The 17339-nt window shown below is 37.5% G+C and overlaps 1 protein-coding gene across 1 annotated transcript in view; it reads left to right on the top strand.

The window, feature by feature from the left end:
• Window positions 1–17339, top strand: part of RYR3 (ryanodine receptor 3) — a 777114-nt gene that overhangs the window by 320415 nt on the left and 439360 nt on the right. The window contains exons 11-12 of the mRNA XM_069097663.1: window positions 12964–13137; window positions 16106–16227. Of these exons, the coding sequence (XP_068953764.1) occupies window positions 12964–13137; window positions 16106–16227 (296 nt within the window). The remainder of the gene's footprint in view (window positions 1–12963; window positions 13138–16105; window positions 16228–17339) is intronic.

The raw sequence follows: 17339 nt of genomic DNA on the forward strand, positions 1-17339 counted from the left end.
TCTCTCTCTCTCTCTCTCTCTCTCTCTCTCTCTCTCTCTCTCTCTCTGTCTCTCTCTGTCTCTCTCCCTCTCTCCCTCCCCCTCTCTCTCTCTCCTTTCCCCTCTCTCCCAATTCCTCTCCCTCCCCCCTTTCCCCTCTCTCCCAATTCCTCTCCCTCTCCCCCTTTCCATTAGTAAGGAAGATTTCCTCATGTCTAAGCCATGCTAGGAAATTATAGTTCTATTCTCATAATTCACATAATGTTGGTTTTGTTTTTAAACCTTAGCCAAGTCCACTTAGATGGTTGTGAGAAACATGCTCACTCCAAACAAAGAACAATAATCATTGTGAAGCCAAGAAACTTCTCGTTTTATTTTAGCCAGTTATTCTACATTCTTAGTGAATGGGTCCCTCCCTAATGGAGGGCACATTTGCTCAGACAAATGAAATGCTTTTTGTGCTGTTCCCAAATGAATTTCAGCCCCTTGCTCTCCACTGGCTAGATGTAGCCTCCTGAATCTCCCACTTCATGTCCACCTCAAACAGTTCTTGGTTCTGCTCTCTGATTAGAACCAGTCACCTCTGACTTAAATTCTACTATCACTTAAAGCTAAGTAGAGCTTTAATCCTGTGGAAACAGAATTCCTTTGTTTCCCACAAATTCCTCCTCTTTTCTTTTATTCAGATTTTCTTTCCACATCTTTAATACTCCACTCTCTTTCTCATATGAATTCTTCCCCTTATCCATCTTCCCTTTAAGTAGGACAGGGGAGAGATCTATTTGATTCTAACATTGACAAATCAAAAGGTCAGGGCTCACCCCCCCACCCCCCCACCCCCCGTCCAAATAATCACAGATACAGAGACCCAAAGGAAAACGACAATGAATAATTGTCCATTTAAGATTCAGAAGTCTTGTCACACTGATGAGGGACGGAATCCCAATAGGTTCAGCAGGAATTCTGATCTTATCCAAGACCAGGAAACCAGCAATGGCATCTGGAAAGAATTCAGCTCAGCCTTTCTTGGAGTTAGAGTTGAGAAAGTTTATTTTACGCCTTTACAGAGGTCAAGAGTCCTTAGGGTACCTGTGAGTGAGAGGGGTACGTGCTTTTACCTTTAAAGGGTAGGGCTGCCATTGTCAGGGCTGACAGGAAGGAAGGGACCTCAGTGCATAGATAGTTTAGATAAGATTTGGGCCAGGCCAGAGGAGACTTGAGGGATTAAGAACAAAGGAGTCACAAGGTGTTGCCTAGGCCTAGTGAGGATAGGGGGAAGGAGCAGAGACGGAGGTTGGGAAAGGAATTTTACAGATAACAATTTTACAATACAAAGTGCTGTTACAACTGCACAGACTGGTTTTACAAGTTGGTTTCACAAATTGACCTAGACCCCATGAACACCACTGTCTGGTGGAGGAACATCATTCAATGAAGCCTTCTGGTACTTGTTCCAGCCATCTTCAGCACAGCATCTCAAGCATCTTCCCATAGAAATCTGCCCTCTTTATGTCCATTCTCCTACAAAACTGCTATTCTTATAAAATCAAAATGGGAACTTTGGCCGCTTGTCCATTATTCATTCGCCCATCAGGAGGATGAGATTCCACTAGGGAATTAATAACAGGCTCCAGTACCTACATAAATACATTGAGTAAACAATTTTAATACAGTGCATATCAAGGCAAAAAACAACGTTTTTAAAGCAGTTACAAAATAGGCCACAAATCATTGTGTTTTAACATTAACTAATTCTAACAAAACTGAGACAAATATGATATTAACTAAGTAACAGAACAGTGTCCTGATTTCACAAGCCTTTGACCTAATTGTCTCCATACTATTACAAAGAATTAAAGGACTCTAACCTATACAGGAATACATATATTAGTAACAGATATTAAGGCTAAATAGTTAGTTGTTCTTTGGGCTAAAATTCTAAGCCTAATAGCTCAATCTTATAGTAACTTTAGATGTTCTAGGACCAATCTATTATTTAATAAATTTGATATTATGCTTATAAAACTTTTGATTATAGAAATTTGCCATTAAGATCCCTAAAGCAAGGGATCAGCATTTCCCTAACTTCATGTCAATTCCAGGCAGAAGTTGTACATTAAGCTAGGCTTAAAGTCTACCAGGTGTCATAATGCAGAAATTGAGTCAGGAGAATTGAATACCTCAGCTCAGGCATAATAGTAGCTCTCCCAACCTTCCCATGAGATCATTACCCTCTGCCGTTCGTACCTGCACCTCACAGGGTTGCTGGCATCATGGATCAGTGGCTCAGACAGCATTTCTTGATAATTATACCTAGAGTCAAACTCAGAAAAAGTCAATTAACAGTCCCATAAAATCTTAAATAGCAAACTCCAATAATTAGCTCCAGTGATGACTATAATCTCACATTGGTTAAGGAACATCTTTAAAGTGAGGCTTAAGTAGCTTGCATATATTTCTACATTTGTTCTGGTTCCTGATTAAATAACGACATAAATCAAATTTCCCTATAAAACCTAGGTCTTTGGGTACCATAACTTCACAATAGTAACAAACTTTGAATAAAGTTAAAAAATGTTACAGAAATTATTTTCCTCAATCAGTTATACCAATACCCAATCATTCTTATGTCATTTTGAACTTGAAATGTATCCCAGCCTTAGTCTATGGGACATTTCTTTTCCTTTACCTAATTATTCCCATAACATTCAAAAAGTATGTTCTGTTTCAGGGATTTTATTCTTTCATATGACTAGTACTACCCATTCAGATTGAAAACAACAAGATTTCACATACTTGCATTATGTTCACATTTTTCACTGACTACCTGCTTTGATTACAAAGACCTGCCATAAAAAGAATCTCATCCACCTTATAGCCAGACTCTGAAATAGTCAAGTGAGAAACATTCCTTTTGAAAGAAACACAATGAGGAAACTGAGCCAGAAGGCTCCCATCCCAGGCTGAGGCCAGGATCATCTTTTTCCCTGAGAATCTTTTACCTGTAATAGTCACATTCTCTCTGAGTAGCTAATGGCATCTCCCCCAGATGGTGGGTTATTGAGCTCAGAACGCAATTTATTGTAGCTCCAGAAGCTTTTACATAAGATTCATTAATCAAAGTTTCATTAATCAAAAATTTACCAAAACTCATATCTTAAATTTAAAATTTGTCCTAAAAGCCAATCACTAGAGATCATTTGCAAGTTCCCAGCTAACCTTTTGCAAGTTCTCAACTAACCAGGTTCCTTGTTTAGAAACCCCATATACAAAAGTTTGCCTATTTGATGCTTGCCCACCTTGGCAGTCAAGATTATTTTCTTTTCTTTAAAAAAAATCATTTATTTATTTACTTAATTTGTTAATTGAGGAAGATCTGGGTTTTAGCCTTGCCTCAGTAAATCAATCAGTAGATATTTATTAAATATCTATGTTCCAGGCACTATGCTAAGAACCTCAAACACTTGCTAGCTGAATACCCCTGAGTAAGGCCATGTATAAAAAATGAGGGGGTTGGATTTGATGTCCTCTAAGATTCTTTCTGTTCATTACTATGTATCACCAGTCATGGCAGTGTACCTGAGGACTGTTGCTGTGAATAGTTTTAAGGGTCTAATTGCATAGTGTAATGAAGTCTCTATTCAGAACTAAACATTATTCAATGAAGCAGAACATTCATAGCAACTCCTTAAGCAAAACATATCATATAATACTTACACACACACATATATATAAAACACTTGGTATGTCATATGGTGCATATCATATATCCGCAAAATACTTGTTTAGACAAGCTGGGGTCCCAGGCCAGGGTTCTCCCTAGCACAACATGTCATCCTTAAGGGGTAGCAGAAAATACCAACACCATCCACCCCTAGGTTACAGTAAGTCACAATCTCAGTCAATACAGAGTGTCCAAGTAAAGTCGTCTCTCATCTTGAACCCCATGGCTCTTCCTCTGTGGACTGAGGCTTCCAACTCTCACCTGGATGCACATGCAGGCAGCTTTCTGCTCCTGCTCCATATCTCGGATCGTGGGGACTGCTCAACTCTAAGTTCCTGCCCAACAGCAGGCTACAGGGGCTCCTGCCTGCAACTTCTGGGTTCAGGGCTACAACAATATTTATGCACATTATTTATACATATTACCAGAACCATTGTCTCATTTCAAATTAACAGCTCTTAAAAGGGGCTTCAGCTAAAGCCCCTTTCCATGGGCTGATCTCTGCTCAATTCACTCATAAAGACCAACAAACAGGCTTCTGTCTGAGAAATTAACACAGACCAACAGACAGAGCACCAATATCATGAACATTCTTTTTGTTAGGCCTCCCCACAATCAAGTTCCCATAAAATGTTCATGCTTGCCTCTCTCTCTCAGCTCTGTTCCTCTCTCTGTTTTCTACTCTCCCTCCAAGCAATACAATATATACTGTTTCAATCAAAGACTCCTTTTTCTTTTTTTGGAGGGGAGAATGTAGGGCAGTTGGGGTTAAGTGACTTGCTCAAGGTCACACAGCTTAGTAAGTGTTAAATGTATGATGCCAGATTTGAACTCAGGTCCTCCTGACTCCAGGGCCATTGCTGTATTTACTGAGCCATCTAGCTGTCCCAATCAAAGAGTCTTGATTCATTCAGAGGCAAGATTCAATGGCACTTGATTAGCTAAAACTCAGTCCAAAAAAACAGCAAAAAATCCTACTTTGCTTGACATTACATGCTATGATCATATAAATGAAGATAATCCAAATCTGAATAAAAACTTTACAGTCATTCTTGGTTCTTTCCCCTCCTTCACCTCCCTCCCACATCCACCAGCTGCTATCCATGATCACGTCTCCACTCCAGGACAGCCATCTTAGTTCAGGCCCTCATCATCTCTTATCTAGATAATAATAGCCTTCTAATTGGGCTCCATGCTTCTAGTTTCTCCCCTCTCCAATCAGTCCTTCACACAGTTGCTAAAATAACCTTCCTAATGGATAGGTCTGATCATGTCACTATGGTGTTTAAAAATGTTTGAGAGTCATACTTTCTGGGCAATTTAATCATATTATTAATAATGCCCACATTTTAATAAAAGGATGATTATCTGGTGCTCTCTCTCTCTTAGCCCAGTCATGGCAGTGGGCTGATCATTCATATGCCATTTTGGAAGAAGCATTTTTCCCAGGGTGGCAGTCAACTCTGATTGGCTAACAATTAATGAGATAATGAATATTACAATGAGGGGCTGGGCCTGAACCTTGATTATGTCATTTATTTCTAAATTATCTCCAGTCTTGGACAATCTATTCAAAGAATTTATCCCCACTCAGACCTGAGTGGAACACAATAGCTGCCCCATCTGAGTGGGTGTCTCCCCCATCTGGATAGAGAAGGGTAGCTCAACCTTCAGAGACAGGTCTTGAAATGAGGATAATAGAAAGGGGAAAATTTGAATCTCCTTAAATCATTGGTTATTAATAATCATTTATCTCACCACTTTCCTGCTTAAACATATTTAGAGTTTCTCTATTGTTCTTATATAGGATGCCTGACATTGAAGGCCCTCTGACTGCAATTTCTCTTTAACCTTGGTTTTCCCTCACTCTTCTTCCCATCTTCTACATTCTAGTCAAACTGGACGTTTAGCTACTTACCACTTGCTCCCTCCCACCTCCTTTCCCTCCAGAAGGAATGCCCTTCCCCCTTAGCTGCCTCTCCTAAAACCCTTTTCTTTCTCCTTGGCTTGGGTATTCCCTGCATAGCCTCCCCTGATTGTCCTCATTCCCAAAGGGTTCTCAAATACTCTCACCACCTGGATCTCTCCTTTGACCCATCCAAACAAGAAGCATTTATTAAGTACCTTCTATGTGCCAAGCAATGTTTTCTTGTATTTCTTTTTTTATGTATATAGCTGTACATTATATATCCCTCCTTCCCCAGATGGTAGAATGCCCTTGGAGGGCAACTATGTCATTTCTCATCCTTGTGTTCATGGTTTCCAGAATAGTTTCTAGTATACATTTGTCAATAAACATTTGTTTGATTGAGTTAATAAATGCTACTAGGGATGAAGATGATGCCTTGTGTTGTCTTTTGAGCATACACAGGTACTCCCTGGACTGCTAACTACTTGATGAAGAGAGACTTTTGATTGACTGCTGAGCTAGAACTGAAAGTACATATGAAAGATTCCCATGGAGTAGCTTGGTCCCTTTTCTTTCTCTGGTAGAGAGCAAAAAAGACCATCTATCGTGGTCTTTCTCTGTGTGGGAGATGGACCTTGGATCTTTTCTCACTCAAAGCCATCAGGAAGCTGTCAGTTTTAGGTGATATGACTTTTCTCACAGTAAAGCTATATCTCTCCCTCAGGGTTCTGGGGGTATCAATGAGGCATTGGAATGGTTCTCTAATACCATCAGCCCAAGTCCCCATCCTTATGTGATCTCCCCAATATTAATCATCAGTTACAGATCATATCTCCATTATAATTAATATCCTCAATTAGAGCCTTGGTATCAGTTAATCAATTAATATCAATTAGTTTTTAACAAAGAGATATTTACTGAGAAACTCCATTGAGGGAAAGAAAGTACAAGCCACATATTGGCTTTATCAGAGAGATTAGCACTTGATAAAAGTGGCAAAAAGCACTTTCCACCACTGCTACTTCTCTTGACAACAGCAGCCAGACTTTGCTCACTACCAGAGAAGAACAAAGGGTCAACCTGTCCCTGAAGGAATCTTATATATGTGTTTCCAGTTCCTGGCTAGGCAGTTATTCAAAAGTCTCACCTTTATCACATGATTTTCTGGCTGGAGAGAGAATTCCTTCATATAATCAAAGTCCACATAGGGGGCTGCCTCAAGTCAAGTGCCTTGGGGTCATCTTGCCTTGCTTTGCTCACATTTACCTTAAGCAAACAGACCACTGTAAAGAATTGCAGAGAGTAAGTAAACTTGAAAAAAATTTGAATTTGTACAATGTTGCAGTACTGTCTATTCTTCTGTTTTACTGATTATTTTATATAAAATTTGTCCCTTCAAAAATATACAAAATAAACATAGTGGCATTACCATTTACATTGCCCATAATGATGTACATACGAACTTAAATAGAATAAAAATGTAGAAGGGTTATTTGACTTACTTTTTATTTCCTACCTCTGAACTTAAAATTCTTTATGTGAGTTGTTACAAACTAAATTTAAAACAGGGTCTATCTTCACTATAGATATCATAGTTTACAACAGAAGGTGGACATTACTGAGGTAGATAACTCATATTTGTGTCCTAATTTAAGGTTTACAAAGTACCTTTGTAGTGCACAGTATATAGAACACACCAAATAATTATCTTTCAATATCCAGATAATGATCTTGCTCAAATGAAGAAAATAAAGCCCAAAGTAAGTTACTTGTCCAAAGTCGCATAGATGTAAATGGTAATCAAGATTTGAACCCCGGTCATGTGACTCCAAAATCGGTGTTTTCTCTTTTACTTTCCATCAACTGGGAATGGTTCATTTTAAAAATATCTTTCCTTTTTTAAGCTATATTTTATAAGATTCTTATAGTACCTTACAATTGAAAAGTCTGTCTATAATCAGCCAGGGAAGAGATTTGGTTTAATAATTTTTTTATTCTCAGTTTCTTCTTAACTCTCTGTAATTTGGTTTCCATCCCTATCACTCAACTGAAACTCCCCTAAGTTACCAATTATCCCTTAATTGCCAGATATCCTTTTCTCAAACCTCACCCTTTTTGACCTCTTTACTATTTCTCCTACCTGTATGCTCACTCATTGTTTTTGTTGCTTATTTATCCATATCACATCCAGTAGCTGTCCCCCAAAGCTCTACTGAAGACTATCTTCTGTTTTCTCTCTACACTCTCTAATTTCATGACCGTCACTTTTCCATAGGCTTAGTTACCATCTCTATAAACATGACTTTCGGATCCTGTATCACTAACTACCTATTAAATATTTCAAACTGAATGTTCCATAGGCATCTCAAACTTAATAGGTCCAAAACAGTCTTTTCCCCAAACCTATCCCTCTTCTGAAGTGTTACTATCAGTGCACTGCCATGTTTCTAAGTCATCTAGATTTGCAAATTTGCTGTTATCCTTAACTCTACTCTCACTCTATTGCCAAATCCTCTCATTTCTAATTCCATACTCTTCTCTCCACTAATAAAGCCACTACACCTCCTCTATCCTTTATAAACCCTTGCCTAGACTACTACAATATATATATATATGTATGTATATATATATATGTGTGTGTGTGTGTGTGTGTGTGTACTCTCACTTTTTCTTCCCTTCTCTTACCCTTACCTATTCCAATACATCTCTTTTTTTTCCCAATCCATCTCTTTACACCATTACCAAAGTCATTTTCCTAAAGTGCATGTCACGCCCTATTCAGTAAGCTCCAGTGACACTTCAGGACTGATTATATAAACATTTCTTTGGGGGCATTTAAATCTCCTTCCAGACTGGGCCCTTCTTTTACAGTCAATTTATATACACATTGCTTTCCTCTGCACACTCTAAGACAAAGGCATATCAGCTTATTTGCTCTTCCAGATGTTCTTTCTTTGGTATTCACACCTTTTACCTGACACCTAGGGGGCACTCCTACCTCACCGCCACAACTTGGAACCCCTTGTTTTCTTCAAGTCTCAGTTCAATTACCTTTAATCGACACCTTTCTATATGACGCCTTTCCTGATCCCCCCTTTGATAATATCCTCCCTCTTAGGGTTAACTTGTATTTGGTGTGTGTGTTCATGCACACATGCATACATGTGCCCTTGCATAGGTATGTATGTGTGTTTGTGTATCTATACATGTGTGTATGTATGCATGCATGTACACACATAATGTGTGTGCGTGTATATATGTATGCTCTTTCCATTAGGATATAAACTTCTTGATGTCAGGGATTGTTTCACTTTTGACTTTGTTTCCTCGATCCTGAACAAGGTATCTGGCATATAACTACTTAATAAATATGTGCTGGTTGATATATTGATTTTTCTATATACTTTAGTTTTAATTTTGAAAGTGTGTTTCTTTTGAAAAAATTTAGTTCTGAAACATCCAAAATACTATCCAAAATAACTCAACAAAATATGAATATAAAATAGTTTGTATTATTTTGATGATTGAAACAATAGCTCCAAAATCTGTAACATAAACAATGATGCTGAAATGGAGAAACAAAATAATGCTACTTTGGAAAGTAAAATTACTGATCACTTATTGGTTACCTTCCCCAATACTCTGTATCTAGGAAACCTCTCTTGTTTTCTTGTCTACTTAAGTTTTTAAATGAATAAACTATTTAATACTTATTGAATAGAAGCATAATACAAAGAAATGTTTACAATGAAACTATAATTGACATAGTAGGGAATATATTTACTAAAAGGTATAAAACATGTACGAAACAAAAATGTAAAGGGCCACATACAGTGAAACTGACAAGTAAGGGAACTTAATCTGAGTGGGGATATACAGCAGGCAGTTTGTACTTCAAGACTGAAAGTGTGGAAAAAGAGTTAGAATGACTTTGTAGATTTAGGAATTATCAGTGTAAAGATAATATAGATTTTGTGTTTCTCATTTCCATCCATCAATTGCTTCTGCTCCACAAGCCCCAGCATATCCTGTTTTGTCTTTGTTTCTGCCATGTTGGTTCCTGTTTCTAACCTGAGATGCCTTGCTATAATTCGTATGAGGAAATGCCTAATCCTGGGCATCTCCCTGAAATATAGATGAATCTTACTTCTTTGTGAATACAAAATGTACAGTTATCACCTCTCCTACCTCTTGGGGTATAAGTAAAAAATGGAAAGGGAGGCTTTGTTTAACATTAAAAAAACTAAATGCCTATTTGATTCAGATCACTGTGCTAAGTACTTACAAGATATACAAAGATTTAGTCTTTATCCTGCTGAAACTTAGGATAATACACACAGACCACTGCAATACTCAGTAATACACAGGTGTATTCCAGTTGTCAAAGTGTTGACAAGTGGGAAGGTATTTATCATGTAGGACAAGGGGTGTGTGTGTGTGTGTGTGTGTGAGTGTAGGGGGATTATATAGTCTAGGAAAGATTACTAGAAGGGATAGAATTTAAGTTTGGCTTTAAATAATGGGTAGAAATTGAACAGACTAATGAAGAGAGAGAATATTTTAAATCTAAGAAAGATGGTAAAAGATGGGTCATCAATAGCAGAGCCAGGGTATGTTTAGGGGATAGAGTAGTTCAATTTGACTAGAATAAAAAATGCATGTAGGGACAGGGCCTGGCATTGTATCAACAATGAAGTATTCACAATGCCTACAGTAACTATAAATATGCTGATATGGTTATTAATCACAAAATATAACAGGATCTCCACATGGGGAAAAAGCTAGAACGTTTATTTAAATGCCAGACAAATGAGTCCCAAAACCAGAAAGTCAAAGCCATCACAGTAGCTATAGAGTTGGCACATGTATTTAATATAGTAAACACCCACATTCTCAAGCCTTCAAAACAGAACAGGCTACCTCAGGCAAAGGGCCTCCTCTCCTCATTCATGGCAACTGCTCAGCATCCATGAATCTTGCTCCCAGCAGCTCTGGCCCCCTGCAGTTCCCATCCCTGGCAGTTCTCAGCAGGAGTCCTTAGCAGAAATTCTGGCTAGCTCAAAAAAAAAAAAAAAGGAGTTCGTGCCACCACTACAGCTATTGCCGCCGGGCTTCCAGTCACGGCACTGGCTCCAGCTCTCTGCTCTGGCTTCCTCCTGCCCCACCCCTTCCTGCTACATCAGCAAGTTCAAGGGGCATGGAAGATGTTCAAATCCCATAACCATTACAGGCGTGTAGTAAGAACATAATAAATGTTTTGGTTTTTTTTGTTTTGTTTTGTTTTTTTAGCAAGTGGGGTTAAGTAACTTGCTCAAGGTTACACGGCCAGGTGTTTCTGGGTGGGTGCTAAGTGTATGAGGCCGGATTCGATCCCCAGGTCATCCCAACACTGGGGCAGGTGCTCTTACTTGCTGTGCTACCTGGCTGCCCCAATAATAAGTGCTTCTTAACTGACTAAATGGGAGAAAAACATCCTTCTCTGTTTCCCATTGTTGATAATAGTAAAAACTCTTAGAAAATTTTTAAAAGTGTTTATTTCAGGGATGGCTTTTCTTTTGCATTAGAACTGGTCCGAAGCAGGAGAGATGAGTACCTGGCAGGCCAAGCTGGCTGGGACCTCTAAAGGGGAAAAAAAAGGTGACAAGGAGTAAACCCAGATGGAAAAAAATTTCTCTATGGGTTTATCTTGACTTGGGGTCTTTCCCTTTTCCTTCCCCTTTCCCTCCCCCCCCCCCACTTCCCGTCCCCATCAGTATCCAACAGTAGTTCTTCAACCCACACTAGTCGGAATCAGGGAAAGACTTGGACGGTTTTTATTTTGTTTTATCTCTCTGTAGCAGTTGACAGAGTTGAACATTTTTTCCTTCCTAAAGGTCTTTAGATTCCTCTCAATTTCTTGACGTTTCACGATCTAGGTTCTTCTTTTACTTCTTTAACTATTCCTTCTTCCTGTACTGTACTAGCTCCTCTTCTTCTACCCACTAAATGTAGGCTTTCTCTATGATGAAGAGTTCCTGGTAACAAGGGGAAACATATTCTTAGAATCCCAAGTTTAAACTTGGAATGCATTTTCCTATGGAAACAATGTTTACTTTGGTTATTAGAGTTTGTAGCTGATTTCCCTCTTCTGCCTAGCAGTGAATTGAATCTTTACTTACATGGCATTTCTTATTTAGAAGAGATGCAAATAGAGTGCTGGGCTTGGAGTTAAGAAGACCTGAGTTCTAATCTCATCTCAGATACTTACTATGTGACTTAGGCAAGTCATTTGACCTGTTTGCCTTATTACAGATTGTTTCCTGATCTGTAAAATGAAGTTAATAATAGCAACTACCTCACAAGATTATTATGAGAATCAAATGAGACAATATTTGTGAAGCACTTGGCATAGTGCCTGACATAGAGTAGGTGCTATATAAATGCTTACTTCCTCCTTCCCATTTACCTAGTAGCATTGATCATGTGCCAGTTTATGTTTTATTTATCTTTATACTGCCAAACCTCTATCTGCTAGATTGTAAATCCACGATAAAATGTATTGCATATGAATGAATGAAAAACATTTATTAAGAGTTTACTATGAGGGCAGCTAGGCGGTGCAGTGAAGAGAGCACCGGCCCTGGAGTCAGGAGAACCTGAGTTCAAATCTGACCTCAGACACTTAATACTTAACTAGCCTTGTGACTTTGGGAAAGTCACTGAACCCCAATTGCCCCTCCAAAAAGCAAAAAACCAAACAAAAAAAAAGAGTTTACTAAGTACCAAGCATTGTTTTAAGCTGTGAGGATAACTGGAATGGATATTAGAGGTCATCTAACTCCCTCCTGTTACAGGTGTGGAACCTGAGATCCATTAATGCTAAATATCTTGCCACAGGTCACACATTTAGTAAGTAGAAGAGTTGGGTTCTGAATCCGGGTCCTTTCACTCCAAGGCCAGTTCTCTTTCAATTGTACTACTCTGCCACAAGCTTAATAATTGTTTGAATGAATGTATCAATGAGTTGATTGATCAATGAGTCTAACCATCTGACATTGTTTTTCTGGGACAACACATTTTGACCTCTAAACCTCTAAGTTGAAATCAGCTAAAAAAAAAAAATACACACACACTTTTTTCTTCTTAATTTGGGAGATAACTGTATTGCTCAGGTAGCAACAAGGACTTTCGAGGACTGAGGAGTTAAATGGTAAAATAATTGTTTCTGAAATTTTTTGCTTTGGGATTTATTTCTAGCTAGTCACAGTCTAATCCATTTTCAGATTCATAAATTATCTAATAATGAGATTTAATGTTGATTTTCTATATAATGAAAAATAACTGTATGCTTTTTGCGGGGTGGTGTTAATAGGAAATTAAGGAGAAATTGGATTCCAGTCATAAGCGGGATATTGAAGGCATGGGAATTGCAGAAATAAAGTATGGAGATTCCATATGCTTTGTCCAGCATGTAGCTAGTGGTCTATGGATGACCTACAAAGCACAAGATGCCAAAACATCACGCCTTGGCCCACTGAAAAGAAAGGTGAGCAGTTTTAACATCTGTACCTTTGTTACTTCACCTTAGAAATATTTGAGCAATAGAAATGAATTGGGTTCAAGGGACTCTTGCAATGTGAACTACACATTACTGTACATTACCTAATTTTCTGAACTATTTACCCTATCATTAGTTGGTATTTCCTAAGGAATTTTAAATGGTTTCATTTTCACCTTAAAACACTTTTAAGAATATAAAACATTTATCCCTGTCACTAATACCACCACCAAAAATCATATAATTCTTTCAGAAGCCTAGTTTAAATGATTTAAAAGTTTGCTACTATTTTAGAATAATATACTCCATTACTTCTGTGAATAGACTTGACTTGTTCACTTATTTAAACAAAAATAGAGGTTAAATAGGACACACATATAGAAAACATAAATTCTTAATAACATAAATCCATAAACATAGGTTTTCTTTTAAAAAAATTTTTTTGCCTTTTTTTTGAGGGCAGTTGGGGTTAAGTGACTTGCCCAAGGTCACACAGCTAGTTTTTACATTAAGTCTGAGGCCATATTTGAACTCAGGTCCTCCTGACTCCGGGGCCAGTCCTCTATTCACTGCACCACCTAGCCACCCTTTCTTTTAAAATTTTTAAAGTTTATTTTCAGTTCTGAATTTTCTTCACCCCTCCCCCCCCCGCCATTGAGAAGGTAAGAAAAATAAAATCAATTTTGAGTAAGGTATAGACTTTCAATGAGGTGGGGTAGTGATGTATTATAGAACTTTTCCCCCAGAGTTTGAATGTTTTGCTTTAGTCTGCAAACAATAGGGAAAGTGGCCTAGATTCAAGGATGAACATCTTCTTTAGGTAGTTATTTTCTATTTGGACCATCTTTTGATTTGCAGCAGGGAACAAACACTAAGAATTTGAGGTTTTATCTTGGGAAGACCAATTGGGAACTGAAGGAAGGTTGCAAATATAGATACGGATACACTCAAAAAATACATATATACATGTACATATACATGTACATATACATATACATATACGTGTGTGTGTGTGTGTGTGTGTGTGTGTAGCTATCACAGGCAAAAGAATTGTGTGCTTGTATTTCTAAAGCTATCTGAAATTCTGGTCCCCACATTTCAAGAAAGATATAATGAATCTGGGAAGGTACAGAGAACTGTTTAGATGATGAAGTGGCTTAAGGAACTTCTTTAGAAGAAACCAAAAAAAAATTCCCCAAAACCAAAATGCCAAAAAGAAAGAACTAAAAGTAGATAAAATTATAAAATTATAGAATAACAATAATAGATCACATTTATATATGCTATGTCTCTCTATATATTCTTTTAAATGGTGGGGGTATTTCAGTATCGGTATGAATCATTTTTTTTAAATGAAGGACAGGGTATCTGAATAGATCAGGCAAAACCAAACTTTCAATAAGCCCATGTAGTCAGATGACTGAGCTAAAGCTGAGGGACTGATCTCCTAACTACTATAAGATTTCATCTTGGCCTTTTCTCTCTAAAGAAGAGTTTTAAACTTGAGTCATATAGCCCCTTCTGGAGAGTAGTACACACGTGTGTATGTACATATGTGTGTATCTATGTATATACACACATATACACAAGTACACATAAACTTTGCTTCTGAGATCATAGGACTTGTAATAGTTCAAAGAACTGACTTTTTCCTTGTGCCTATTATATTCTTGTTTTGCTAGTTGGTTTGAATTCATTAATCAAATAAGCAATACTTAAGAAGCTCTGGTCCTCAGGGACCAGAGATATAGGACAGAAACCAAAAGAAGTCCACTAGTGTACATACACTAGCAATGTATTTCAGATTCTCGGTGCAATATCATTAAGCAGTTGCTGGGAGGTACTAAGCAGAATAATGTTTCATAGCAGGGAGCCTTCAAAGCAAGAAAGAGCCTAGGCCCTTAGATTAAGTGAGAGGCACAAGACTTTGCAAACTGATATTTTCCTATCTTGAATTTATTGTAGTAGCCTTTGAGAAAATAGAGAAGTAGAATTTTACAAGGTCTGATCTAGTATGATATTTGTTATGTCACTAAGATGAAAGAGCAGAGACACTTCTTTAAATGAAGTTTATTTGTAAGGCAACTCTTTTTAGACATTGGCACTTGTACTTTGAGATATCTATTAGTTCACTTTTTCCCTTTGTTACTGTTAAAAGAAGTGCTAAGAATCACCACTGGGTCTGTTTTTTGAACAGCCTTTTAAAGGGTATGTGGTTAGCCTGCTTTTTCCCCAAGGAGAGCAGAGGTAGTCAGCTGCTGATCTCCACCTCAATTCTAGCCTCTCAAATAGGTAAAAATATCTTTATTTATAGTAATGAAAATTTGGTCTCTATGACTTCTCCTTTGAACCATCCTTCATTACCACTAAAAATGGATATTCTTATGTCTGTCTTCTGCTGCTGTTTAGATTATCTGACTTAGAGTATGATTATATCTAAAATTTACAGCCTCTATTTAGTTAGAGTAATACAGGTTTATGATCCTAGTAGAGAGTTTTGTTTTAAATTTTCTTTCTGATTCTAATGATTTATTTCTGGAGGGTAAAGGTCTGATGTTCCTATTTTCTAGGAAAAGTAATAATGATTATAATTAACAATAACAACAGCAGTAATTCATATAATGCTTCAAGTTTTGCAGAGGTTTTGCATCCAGTTTAAGAGAAAAATCTATGTATTTGTGAAATATATTTTTACCTTCCCAATTTACCTGATAGGTTCAATAATTCCAATCTAAGCCATCCCATTATATTTCATTTGCAATCAGAGCAATGAGGATCAGAAGTGAGTAAGTGGGTAAATAGACCCAAACCAACTGTATTGATGCTTTAGGTTTGAAAATTGGCTCTAAAGTTTGTTAGGAAGTGATGAAGGAGAAAGGGTTATGCAAATAACATTTGCTGGTCAGTTTAGGGAATGGTGTATGACAGACTTGCCTTTCATTTACTCTCTGTACAGGTTATACTCCATCAAGAGGGCCATATGGATGATGGATTAACACTTCAGAGATGTCAGCACGAGGAGTCCCAGGCTGCTCGGATCATCCGAAACACTACATCTTTATTCAGCCAATTTATAAGGTAAATGAATAGTTTTTCTATATATCCCTCTTAATCCCATTGACATGGATCCCATGATGTTCTTTTATCATTAACTTTTATTTTATTTTATAAAGCCTGACAGGAAACAACTCAGCACCAGTAGAGCTAACCTACAACAGAAAACTAGGTCACTGAATATTTATTTCACAATTGGGACCTCCCCTTTGGCACCACTCTTCTCCCTCACAACTACCTGCTTTTTAACATGTAGGGTCAATCAAGGTGTGAGATATTCTGCTGCTTAGTATGTTTTCACTTGCAAATGAAACTAAGTGGACTTTGATTTCAGTCTTACTTTTTCCAGATCTCACTAAACTCATTTTGTTTTATGTTACAGAAGAGAAAGCTATAATATGCTATAGCTGATGGATTTGCAGAGAGCTGCTATAACATTCATAATTATTGCTAAACTTGGGTTAAATTAGATTAACATTATAAATCTTATATTGCCAGAATAATTCTGAGAGTTTAAGTCTGCTCTCATCCCCTAGACTGGGAGATGCTGCCAAAGAATATAACTTTTATTTCCTTGTCTTGTGGTAAATCCAACATCCTTGAAACCAATAGTTACTGGTTCCAAAAAATTCCAACCATTATTCTGTTCTAGGAAAATGTTGGGTTTTTTTTTTTCCCCTGCAGGAACCTTTGGGGGAAACTATGCATGTTAGTGCATTCACACATATGTGGAATGAACAATTCTTTTCACTTATTTAATCTTAAAGATGAGAGTTAGAATACCTTACTTCACTTTTGGTTTTCTTTTCTCTCTTTTGCTGGCCCTGGACAAGTGTCCCCTCTCCCCATACCTTAGCATCTGTTAGTAGGAGGTTTAAGACTAGTTTCCTCCACTTTTTAAGTAGGGGACAGAGAGGGCAGTTTTATAGATGTCTTTTTGAGATACAGATATTTCCTTCCATTTAAAGTTATTGTAGACATTATAAAACATTTGGGAGTCTACCTGCCAAAACAAACTCAGGGACTATATGAACACAATTACAAAACACTTTTCACACAAATAAAGTCAGATCTAAGTAATTGGAAAAATATCAATTTTTCCATGTCATATATAGGTAGGCCAAGCTAATATAATA

The sequence above is a fragment of the Petaurus breviceps genome, unplaced genomic scaffold (assembly GCF_028583685.1).
Source record: "Petaurus breviceps papuanus isolate PSGF00001 unplaced genomic scaffold, PetGlider_PUasm1.0 37, whole genome shotgun sequence".
NCBI classification, from domain to species: domain Eukaryota; kingdom Metazoa; phylum Chordata; class Mammalia; order Diprotodontia; family Petauridae; genus Petaurus; species Petaurus breviceps.